This window comes from Chenopodium quinoa, unplaced genomic scaffold (assembly GCF_001683475.1).
Source record: "Chenopodium quinoa cultivar QQ74 unplaced genomic scaffold, ASM168347v1, whole genome shotgun sequence".
In the NCBI taxonomy this organism is placed as follows: Eukaryota; Viridiplantae; Streptophyta; class Magnoliopsida; order Caryophyllales; family Amaranthaceae; genus Chenopodium; species Chenopodium quinoa.
The window spans coordinates 2185543-2198154 of NW_018745248.1; the positions used below are offsets into that span (position 1 = coordinate 2185543).

The 12612-nt window shown below is 38.3% G+C and overlaps 1 protein-coding gene across 1 annotated transcript; it reads left to right on the forward strand.

The window, feature by feature from the left end:
• Nucleotides 1–1137: 1137 nt before the first annotated feature.
• On the forward strand, nt 1138–6478 carry LOC110711253 (proteasome subunit alpha type-1-B-like). The gene is made up of 2 exons (XM_021889630.1): nt 1138–1705; nt 5817–6478. Exons 1-2 carry the CDS (start codon nt 1355–1357, stop codon nt 6288–6290), a joined length of 825 nt encoding a protein of 274 aa, XP_021745322.1. The 5' UTR covers nt 1138–1354; the 3' UTR covers nt 6291–6478.
• The last annotated feature ends 6134 nt before the right edge of the window (nt 6479–12612 follow it).

The window sequence follows — 12612 nt, forward strand, 5'->3', positions numbered from 1 at the left end:
AGGAATTGGAAAATAGCTAGGCGTGAGAATAATGCATTAATGTTGACTTAATTAATTTCTAAACCTAAATGTAAAACTGTAGAAAAATATCAGCTTTTAAAGTTTTACTACTTTAAAAAAAATATCAGTTTTTATTACAAAAAAAAATAATAAAATAAAATTGGGCCCTCTGAAAATTGGGGCCCTGTGCAAGAGACCTTCTTGCACACCCCCTTCTACGCCCCTGACCATAATAGTACCTAATGTACAACAATTGCCAAAGTTGAATACCATGTTTTATGTTTTAGGGTGTATTATGTTCACCTGATTTTGACTTATCTGAAATTATCTGATCTTATCTGAACTTGTTTTAATTGTAATTTGAATATAAACAACCCTGATCAGAATTTATTGGGTTTTTCTATATAGTAACCCTATTTTTTTTCACTTTTCTACATGGTGCCCCAACATATATCACTTTCTACACTGTAAACCCAATATATTTTTTGTTTTCACACGGTAACCTTGCTGTTATCTTGCCGTTAAAAAATTCTGTTAGTAGGGCCCACTCTCCATTATTAATATTTTTTTATCGATTTGCGCATTGAAAAATAGTTCGTCAATGGTTTCGAGGGCTATTTTGGTTCTTAAGGGACCAAATTGAGCTTAGATTTGACAAAAAAAAAAACGTAAATGCCTCGTTTTGTGTGTTCAAATGTGAACACGTAAATTGAGACATTTCTTAATAAACAAAACGAGACATTTACATTATTTTTTTGCCAAATCTGAGCTCAATTTGGACTCCTAAGAACCAAATAGCCCTCGAAACCTTTGCCGGAATATTTTTCAACGCGCAAATCGATAAAAAAATATTAATAATGGAGAGTGGGCCTCACTAACAGAATTTTTAAATGGCAAGATAACGACAAGGTTACCGTATGGAAACAAAAAATATATTGAGGTTACAGTGTAGAAAGTGATATATATTGGGGCACAACGTAGAAATGTAAAAAAAATAGGGTTAGTATATAGAAAAACCCGACCTTATTTTATATTATAAAGTGAAAAAAACTAACCCTATTCATTTTTCTTTTTTCCTTTTTCTTTTTTCTTTAAGCTATTTCACAAACAATTGGAGAACGAAGGGAAGTGACCACTTTTTCCCTCACTCGAGAGCACTTTTTCCCTTCAGCTCTTTAAAATTACTTTCTTCCATCCTGTAATCAACTCCTACTTTTAATTTCCTTGCACAAAAAGAAACCCAAACCAAACCCCCATTTCATTCCTTACTTCCTTCAAAACCTCCCTCCAACTCTCAAGTCTCAAACCTTCAACACTCCAAAATTCACTCACTCTCTCTTTCTCTCTCCTAAAGATGTTCAGAAACCAGTACGACACCGACGTAACAACATGGAGTCCAGCAGGTCGGCTATTCCAGGTAGAATACGCCATGGAAGCAGTGAAGCAAGGTTCTGCTTCGATTGGTCTCCGATCTAAGACCCATGTTGTTCTTGCTTGTGTTAACAAAGCTCAATCCGAACTCTCTTCTCATCAACGTAAGATCTTTAAGGTTGATGACCATATTGGTGTTGCAATTGCTGGTCTTACTGCTGATGGTCGTGTTCTTTCCAGATATATGAGATCCGAATCTATTAACTATAAGTTTACCTATGAATCTTCTCTTCCTGTTGGTCGCCTTGTTGTTCAACTCGCTGATAAGGCTCAGGTTTGCTCAGATTTTTTTCTAGGTTTTTATTTCGATTCGATTAATTGAATTGATTGATTTGTTTGTTGATTTATTATGAATGTTTTTTGTGATTCTGGGTATTTGAAATTGTGAAATGGGTTTGTGGGTATTCAGGATTGTTTTAGGGTTTTGATTTCGGAATTATATTTATTGGGATTTCCGAATATGTGTTAATTCGCAATCAGTGAAATTCATTACTACAATTTGTGTAATTAATAGGGTTGGAAACCCATTTCAACAATTTGTTGATGAGAGGAAAGAGGGTTGGAATTGTTACATTGTTCTTGGATAAGTGGCTCATGCAAAGAAGAATGTTTGAGCATGAGGTTTCGTGAAATCGACTGAGTGATGGTGTAGTTTAGGATTTGTTTGATTTTTAGTAGCCGGCTTTTAGGATGATGCCTTTCTCCAGCGCAATGACTAAACTATCCACTATTAGAGTTTGTTTGGTTTGATAATTTCAGGGGAAAGAAATAGATTTGATTGTTTGTTTCCCCTCCCTCAAAATGTTGCTGCCTTATCTCTCGCGGTATCAAATTTATGTGGGGATGGGTGGGTCTAACATAATCAGCTGTTTTCATCACACCTACTCCTTACACCACTGCTACACCGTGGCAATCAACTCACCACCGCTATTTTCTGAGGTCTGAACAATTACCTATGGTCTCTCATTGTTATATACAGCCTAGGCAAAAGAGTAACATAAGCAGGAACCAAGGAAGAGAGTTTGTTTGGAATATAATTTGTATCAGACTATTATCAACAAGTACGCCTTTCAAATCTTTCACCCCTTGTGTAGATCTTCATTTTTTTTTAATTACTTATAATACATTTAAATCCATAGTTAAAGAATAGGTTTATATGCATATAGCAGAAAAGATCATTAGCTCTATTAGAATTAATATTCAATGTAATCTCATAGATGTTACTCTGGAGGATTGATCTATCATCTATGGAAGCCAAGTTCTTAGTCATAAAATCTAGTTAATAATCTAGCTAGGAAGATGTCAGAATGTCACTGATACTGTCTTAAATATTACTGATAACCTTTTTTTTCGTTGCTAACAGTAGTTCACCACATATGAATGCAGGACATGTGATGTAATTGTGAGAATTTAGGTAAAAGCTACTCTGTTTTTGTGCATCATCTGACTAATATGTAATGAAACATGACCTATTAGCTGTCTATACACATTATGAATAATTATATATCGAAATTTCACAAGGGTTTTAATGTAAGTGAAGTGTCATATGGTTTTGGACAATTTGGAGGCCTTGAAGCCTGTACTGCATCTGAAGCTTACTGAATTGACAATTTACTAGGAGTGTGCTTTTGTGTTCCACCTGCTACCATCTGGATGTTGTACCATGTTATGTTGTTTCCATTGCTTTTGTCACTACCCTTTACTTTGCTTTCAGATTGCTGATCAACATATGCTGAGGCTCTTTGGGCAATTATAGTCTACGTGACAATCGTTTGTGAAGATCTCTTAACTTTTATCTTTTCTTTAGACTTGACTAAGATCTAACATGGACATCAAGAGATATATTTTTTTCTTATATAATGTGTTTGATTGGCATTTATGGAGGGAAGAGAAGAAAGTTGGGGGGGGGGGGGAGAGGGATGGGGTGTACTGTTTTTCTTCCAAGCCTTTTCAACAGTGTAAGGATTTGATATTTTGATTACTTAAAAAGGAGAATTAGGAGAATTGTGTGTTTTTTTATTCCTTCCACTTGCTTTCCTTCTTTTACCTTTCAATTTTCTCATCCCAACACACTTCCCATACCTTCGAAAGAGAAACTGGATCACTCATATGTCTTCCTTTCCTTGTTTTCCCTTTCAATTTTCTCATCCCAACTCACTTATAGTCCATCTCTGTGATGGGCTCAAACACTGTAACTAGCTCTTTTAATTTTTTTTTTTAAAAATAATATTGAATTGTGTGTAAAACTCAATAGTAAAGATACCTTTTGAAGTGCCAAATCCTTTCCATTGCAGAAAAAAACGCTAGGCGGTCCAACTTATCTATGTCGTTAAATTTCTCATATTCCCTTCTAGTTTATCATGATGCATGACTTTCTGTATTTTAAACAGTACCCTTTCTTTATTTATTGTTACCCATTAGTACTATGGCAAGAAAGTGGTTTGGGAGTTATGGTTCATGAATTTTGTTGCTTTGTATCAATTGTATGGAGTTCATGCTTGATAATTGCTGCTGTTTGGTAGTTACCTAAGTAGAATATGAGACCTTTTTGCTTGCATAGAACCTTTAGCCTTACCTACTTTTCTTATGAACTCTCTATTTGTGATTGGAATAACTAATTTATATTGCTTATATAGTTGTTTTTTAAAAGCCAAATAAGTATGCTGTCTTTGTCCTTGAATTGCAGTTGCATGGGGCTCAGTGTTGCAGTAGTATTTGCAACTTGCAAATTAGGCAAACTCTTCTTAGTTTCTCTTGGTTTTTCTTGGGGCTTCATGAGTTTATGAGGGATTATCTGAGGAGGGTTGATTAGTTGTGGTTGGGAAGGACTTCAAAAACGTACTTCCATGGTGTTTGGGCTGTGAGTTCTATGACTCTAGAAATACGAGGGTCCAAATTGAAGCTATTTAAAACCTGGTTTCAGTGAAGGCAATATTCTGTCCATGTTTCGAAGGACGCCTCAGGTTCTTACTGTATTGGTGAGGAAGATATTGGAGGTCTCCTAGCTTTTGCTTAGCTCAGGGAATGTTGACGCATCATAGAGTAAAGCACCAAGTTGGGTATCAAACTTTAGCATTTGTCGCAGATTGAGTACCCAACTATGAGTTGTTGCAGTTTAGGTATTAACCTTTGTACTGATCATTCTTGACCTGATGTAGCTGGTTAAACAAGCATTTAAGACAGAAAAAGGGATAAACTTATATAACTTGAAGTCTGAATTCAACTACATTTAATTGTCAGACTTATTTGTAATAGCCACGAAACATTCTGAAGTTTCCATAGGCTTTTATCAAGCAGCTGAAGAATTTTTGTTCGACCTTTTAAATCCTACAAGTGCCCATTAAAACTATTAAGGCCACTTATATTGGAACAATTACTACTAAATTTATCCCCAACTTTTGCAACTTGCTTAAAATTCCCAATTGAAAGGGTAGGTGTTGAGGATTTATCTAGTTTGTTAGATTAGACCAAACACTATCCCTATTAGGCTATTAGCATCAGACGATTCTCTATGGAGAAAAATGATAATCCAATTTCTTACTTTAGTCATAAGTTTGAAGCTTAACAACTGGTTATAATTCCCTACTCTATATTGAATACAAAGTAATGTATAATTGCCTTGCACTATTCATGTACTTGTGGTATTGTATTCAGACTTGGGAGTTGGATATTGTACTTCATACTATGCATTCAAGCCCATTAGATTGATATGGTAGAATAAAGTGCTACTAGTATTGCACAAACGATTATACTAAGTTGCTTAGTTTGTCACTAATTATAGGGAAGGGAATACAGTGGCCATCCAGGAAAGAAAAATGAATACAAGTGACAAAATTCCTCCCAGCTGTTGTAGAATGATCTCCTTGTACATCACTTGCATCTGCAGCAGTTGTCAACCGTTGTTAATGGCTATTGCTAACCATATTGTTAATTGACATATTTGTAGTAGTAAACTAGTAATAGGGACTGGCACAGGGGAAGATAAAACAAATTTTTTACATGTATCAAGTACAAATACTGCCTAATTAGCATGCTTAGCAGTAAGTACATCATGGACATTCTAAAATCACTATATAGTAGCAGCCAGGCCAGCTAATTTTGGTCAGAATTGAAATGTAACATTGTCAGATTGATTGGTAAAAAAACAAGGCTACTACTCTAATATGGTATTGAAAAAATTACTGACAACCATTCTAACAGCAAGAGTTAAGCAGGCTTTTTCCTTGTTGAAGTATCCTGTTGCTTCATTGCAGAGGAAGCTGATAAATTAGCCTTTTTTTTTTTAATAAACTGTAGTAACCTACCTTTTTTGTACTTTTTGTGATTGTTGGTTGTATCATAATTGTGCAAAGATACACTGATTAAATCCAATTTCTTTTTGACAGGTCTGCACACAACGTTCATGGAAGCGGCCTTACGGTGTTGGTCTGTTGGTTGGTGGTTTGGATGAATCTGGAGCCCATCTCTACTACAACTGTCCCAGTGGAAATTACTTTGAGTATCAGGCTTTTGCTATTGGGTCGCGCTCACAGGCTGCAAAAACGTACTTGGAACGCAAATTTGAAACATTTGATCGTGCTTCACGAGAAGAGCTGATCAAACATGCACTCTTTGCAATAAAAGAAACTTTACAGGGAGATAAGCTCACAAGCTCCATATGCACAGTTGCTGTGGTGGGAGTCGACGAGCCATTCCAAGTGTTAGATCAGCAGATGGTCCAAGATTTGATTAACTCATTTCAGACAACTGAGGAAGAAGGCCCTGCAACTGAAGAAGCAGCTGCTGCTCCAGAGGAGGGGGCTGCTGCAGCTGCCGACCAGGGTGCATCTGATCTCGGTGCTGCTCCCATGGAAGAATGAGAATGCGTCTATCTCTAGGATTTTAATGAGCCTTTTTGGCAATGGACTGATAAGAGAACCAGTAGGATTTTAAACGTGATGAGTATTAATTAACTATTTTCTATCTTTGCTGGATATTATTTTTTTATGCACCTTTTAGCTTCATTTCATCAATGCCAATGTCTCAAGTGGTGACCCCTATTCTTGAACTTGGAAGTATGATGTCATGTGTCTTGGGATGTCAATGGTTGAAATTTGGAGGATTGCCACATTTGTTAACCGGTTTTTATTAGTCCGTAATTTGGCTTCAGTAGGTACATAGGTTTTTTTTTAGGATTGTTGGACTTACCAGAAGTCACTTTGGAATTTTGGACTTACCAGAAGTCACTTTGGAATTTTGATTGATTCATGTCCTAAATTATATGGGCAATCTTCACGCGCCACATAGGAAATCACCATATTTTAATCTAATGAAGAAAAAACTATTCATATTTTTTTTGAGAGATATTCTCATTTCTTTTAAAATAAAGTAGATGAATCCTTGGCGGTGTTTTTCTATCTCTAGAATAATTTTTTAGAGCTTCTCTCTCTAGCTACTAGAGCCAGCTGTCTATTATTTCCAACCACCCATTTTTCACGGTACAGCTTATTGTGACACTTATCCTTTCCTGCTAACCACCTCCATCATTCAATTTGCTACTCTTTTCTCAATTTCCTTAGCCACTGATTTATCTAACGCTCTCAGAAAAAAAAATTAAATCAATTGAGAAGGAAGCTGATCTTCTCCCTCCGTCTTCTCCATGGACTCCATGGCTCAGAAGCTTCATAGTAACATCACGAGTGTCGTAGTAGGGAAATTCTTAGACTACAGAAAATTCTCACAAGCAAGGATCCAACACTGGGTCTCAGATCACTGGATAAAAAATGGGGAAATTAAGGTGGAAAAATGGAAGAATTTGTTCTTATTCTGCTGTGAAAGTTCTTTGGACTATGTTGCCCTTATATCCACCCAAACCGCCGCTTTTCAGGCTGGTTTAATCATATTCAAAGATTGGCCGGCAGGTCGTGATTTGTCGGAAATTGATTTCTCCGCAGCTGAGATATGGATCTCGATTAATGGCTTTTCCCCAGCTCACTCTCATATCTTGCTCAGAAATTTAACCCTCACAAAAAAGTGTGTGTTCAAAGTGTTGTCTAGAGTATCATGCACTTCAATCAGGGCTAAGATGATTGTTCAATTAAAACAAACCACTCCTCTTGGACACTTCCCTTATATCCCCACCTGAGTCAATGTGTTCAGCCCTAATTCAATATGAAAGTATCTTCTTGGTTTGTACCTTATGTGGCAGGGTAGGACATAAACAATCCCTTTATTGTAGGAAAAAGGGAAATTTGGGAATTAATCTTCCCTCTCCTGCTTCTGGAAGATCACCCAAGAAAATTGCAACTCTCAAAAACTGTGAAAAATTTAGAACAACTAGAATTAATCTCACCCTTCATAATAAAAACCACCCCCATCGCCCACCATACCACAACGCCATCCATCGAAAAAGGAACTATCACTTTGAACCAGACTGTCCCAAACACCACCGAAAAAGACTAAGACCTTCACCCAAACCATGCCTTAAACGTACCAGCTCATTCCTTGACCCAGATCCCCCTCAAAAAAGAAGGAAAACAAACTCCATTTTTTTTTCGTTGCTGCTCCCAGATCAGTTGACATTACCAAGAAATGGAAAATGCAAGAGCCAGACTTTCCGTTAAGCCGGAAAAGAGCTCTTTCTCGATCACATAGCCACCCCTTTCTCGAGAATAAGCAACATCCAATTTTCAAGTATGACTCACGGATTTGGCGATACCCTTCTCCTCTCCCCTGCCAAAAGGTACTTAACTTTCTCTTCTCCAGACTGCTTTTCCCTATCCCGAACATTATCTCTTGTAATTCCCCCCCCCCCCCCATGCGCATTTAATATTCATAGTTCAGAGGATACTTACACAGTCCCTAGTAAAGCATGCTTAGTTCCTATTTTAGTTTACTGTGAATATTTAATAACCATGTTCTTCATAAGCTACCCAACTAATAACCACCTTAATTACTCTAATCCCTACTATTTAAGCATGATTTACCCATCCTTTTTATACCCACATCCATCTTCTAATCCCCCCTTTCCATACTTTACTCTTCCTTTAATCATTTCCTTCCTTCCTGATTTTGTCCTCATGGATAACAAACAAAATCCAAAGGATATTCTGCTGGGCCACCACCATAAATCCACCTTTATCTTTAACCTGAACGAAAGAGTCACCATTGAGAAGCAGGATAAAATCCTCATGCCAATCAACACAGGCTTAGACCCCTTTAAACCTCAAAACAACCAAAACCAAAACACATCATTCTCTCCTGTCTCCAGGAAAGGTAAGGAACTTATGATAACTCACTCTAGCAGCTCGAATACTAAACCAGATCACCCTACCCTTCCTGATTTGAACGGGTGCGAATTTCCCCCTCCTAGCCTCTACCCATTTCCCTGCTGTGACCAGCCCTTCTCAAACCAGCTGGTGAACTCTGAGCTCCTAATCCCCAACCCACCCAACTCTCCTACGTCTGAGGATGAGTTCATGTCTGCTTTATCTAACTTTCCCCTAGAAGAGGTTCTCAATTTTGACCTCAACAAACCTCATAACCAGAACCTCAACCTTAACTTTACTCCTGCAAACTCTTCCTAGGTTGCTAAAGGGAAAAAAGTAGTTAGAAATTTCTTGAAAAATAGAAGGGCCAATGATTTATTCAGGAAGTCCTTCTGGGCGGCAATGAGAAAAATTAATGCAGTTGATTTCCCAGCTTCAGACAACCTAAGCCCTGAAGAGGGACCTGTCAAGAAGCGAAAAAAGGTGCAAAAGAAATTTCATGGCTTTACCAAACTCAGGTTTGGTTTTGATGCGGATGAAGACTTGGAGAATTTTTTCTCATCTGACACTGAGGGCGTGGCGGCTGGTCCTGAATAGCCCCCAGAGGATAGATGAAGTATCTGGCGTGGAATTGTAGGGGCCTCTCTGCTGCCAACCCCATTGCTATTCCCTTCATCAAATGGTGGTGGACAGTTCGAACATTATTGACATTGTTTTCCTCTCTGAAACTAAGACCTCTGCCGCTTCTCTGAACCCAATTTTCCAATCCTGGGGTTTCAACAACAAAAGTATTTTGGACTCAATTGATGCTAAAGGAGGAATTTATTTATGCTGGAATAAAAATGTCATTGTAAAAGTCCTTTTCCGGGACTCTAATTATTTCTTTTGCTCTATCAATGATGAATTTAAGTACTTTTCTTATGCTCTTTTTGTCTATGGCTCGCCTTATTTGTGTGATAGACAATCTTTTTGGGACACTCTTAGGGCTATAATCTGGGCACATCCTGGTAACTTACTAGTAGCTGGTGATTTCAATCAAATTGTGAACCTAAACCAAAAATTAGGTGGTGCAACATTCATTCCTGGTGCCACCCAGTTCACAAAGTGGAAAATTGAGTGTGGTCATAGTGATATCCCTTCCCATGGCGTTAGATATACCTGGACTAATAACAAAGAGAATGATGACGCAATTTTGAGACCTTGGACAGATCATATGGTAATGATAATTGGAGAAGCCTATATCCCGACGCCTTTACTTTTAACCTGCCCATTCTTATCTCAGACCACAGCCCTATCATTATTTCCACCAGGCAACCCCTTTAAGAAGGAAAAGACATTACAAGCTGGAAGCGTGGTGTTTAGACTTCAAGGAGGTCTGTAATTCTATTGAGAGAGATTGGAACCAAGTGCACCAGGGCTCGACAATGTTCTCCCTCCAGAGAAAGCTTCAAGCCTCTTTAAAAAATTGCAAACAATGGTGCCTTAGCTACAAACATTCAAACCTCATCAACTGGAAGTCGATCTCTGAGGAAGCCACTAAGAAGCAAAACAACCTCTCTGACCCCTTAAAATCTCCGATGAAGCAAAAGAACAGAGAGAGGTGGTTTCTAATATTTGCATCAAACAGAGCTTCTGGAGACAAAGGGCTATAACTTAATGGGATTCCCTCTCAGATCTCAATACCTCCTTCTTCTTTAAACGTGCGACTACTAGGAAGTCAAGGAATGAAATCAAGGGAATAAAAGATGAAAAAGGAAATTGGACTACAGAGGACAATAAAATACATTGCTTATTTAACGATTTTTTTGAGAACTTATTTTCTGCTGAAGTTTGGGAGGATTGGAATCAGTCAATCCCCTTGATTACAGATGCTCATATCTCCTTGCTTATGAAGCCCTTCTCTAAATCTGATATCAAGTCTGCAATTTTCAGTATGAAAGGTCACAAATCCCCCGGGCCCGATGGAATTCCCCCTCTCTTTTTCCAGAAGAATTGGGATGTTGTTGGTGAGGATGTATTCTAATCATGTACTTCTTTTTTTAGAGAAGGATTTATGCTGAAGGAAATGAACGAGACCTACATTGCTCTTGTTCCTAAAATTAATAATCCAGAGATGGTTTCAGAGTTCAGACCAATAAGTCTTTGTAATACCTCTTACAAAATCATTTTGAAGTGCCTTGTTAAAAGACTTAGAAGCATTATCGGGGACCTTGTGGGAGACAACCAGAAAGCGTTTGTTCTGGGAAGAGCTGTAAATGATAGCTGCTGCATTGGCCATGAAATGATTCACAGGATAAAGAAAAAAGCGAGTTCAGGAAGTTACGAGAGCATCTTCAAGGTCGACCTCAACAAAGCTTACGACCGAATCAAGTTGAGTTTTATAGAGAAAGTGCTTACCCAAATGAATTTTCTTGGGAAATGGATTAAGTGGATTATGCAATGCATATCTACGGCTTCATACCGTATCCATATCAATGGAGAACCCTCGAGAAAGATTGTTCCAAACGCAGGGCTTAGACAGGGCGACCCCCTATCGCCGTACTTGTTTATTCTTTGTATGGAGGTGCTGTCCATAAGGCTCAATTACTTACAACATGCTGCTTCTATCAAAGGAATTAAATTCTCTAGATCAGGCGCCTCTATCTCTCATCTTTTCTTCGCCGATGACGCCTTATTCTTTCTTAAGGCTGACATCAAAAACTTCAGTGCCATGAAAAAAGTGCTTGATCAGTTTTGTGAGTTATCAGGAGAAATGGTGAACTTGAATAAATCGTATGTTATCTTCTTAAAAAAACATGCCAAATGAATTCAAGAAGATCCTCAGAAAGAGCCTTGGTGTAAAAGATAGTGAGCACATGGGAACTTATTTAGGGTGCCCTATGGATGTTGATGGGAGAAGCACCAATGCTTTCAATGATATTGTGAGCAAGATCACATGTAAGCTATCTTCCTGGAAGTTTCTTAGTTTGTCACAAGCTGGGAAGCTCGTTCTGATCAATGGTATTCTAGTGGCAATGGCTTCCCACATTCTAAGCGCTTACCTTCTCCCCAAGTGTATAATGAGAAAGATTTCTTTGCTTATTTTGAAATTCTGGAGGTCCTCTTCCATGGACAACAGGCCAAATAATTGGAGGAAAACTAGCCTCCTGGAACAACACAAACATGATGGGGGAATTGGCCTTCGAAACATAAATAATCTCAACCTTGCCCTTGTTTTTAAACAAGCATGGAGTATATTTTCTAACCCCCAATTGCATGTAAGCAAGGTTTTCAAGGCGAAGTACAGGGATGATTGGTTCGATAAAGGAAGGAAGAGGGAGTCCAAATCTATAATGTCGTGGGGAGCTCGAAGTATTTTCAAAAGCATTTATCACTTGAAGGGTGGCCTCAAAAGAGTTGTTGCCAATGGAGTGTCAACAAGGATTGAAGAGGACTGGTGGGTTACAAAGAACATCATTAAATGCAAAGATGATGATGCAGCTAATAATGAGAGTAAGCCAATGCTAGTTAGTGACTTACTCGATTCTCAAGGAAGCTGGCAAACAGGCCTAGTATGGAGATGGTTTAAACCGGCTATTGCTATAGATATTCTTGCCCTCAACCCAGAACAGTACATTTCAGAGGATAGCTGGGACTAGGGGCCCTCCGAGTCTGGGAACTACACCATCAAAGCTGGTTACTGGTTTTCTATGAAGGAAATAGTAGCTAGGTCTCCCCCTCGGCCTTCTGAAAAAAATGGTGGTGCAGGCGTCGCTCGAAGTGCGCCTACGTTAAAGCATGTTGTGAATATGCTTGGCATTCATAGGAACTGGGAATTGATCATAGGAAGTGGGAATTGACATACGATTAGGGACAACGATTAGGGACAAATAAAGTAGGGAGCCGCCAACAAGTTTTTAAGGAACTTGTAAACCGTTCACGGATCATAAAAGGC

What these genes read in the sequence shown, in the direction of transcription:
- LOC110711253 (XM_021889630.1), top strand. Translation starts at nt 1,355, where the DNA reads ATGTTCAGAAACCAGTACGACACCGACGTAACAACATGGAGTCCAGCA. An exon ending in AACTCGCTGATAAGGCTCAG is followed by an intron (nt 1,706 to 5,816) that starts GTTTGCTCAGAT and finishes TCTTTTTGACAG; the next exon opens with GTCTGCACACAACGTTCATG.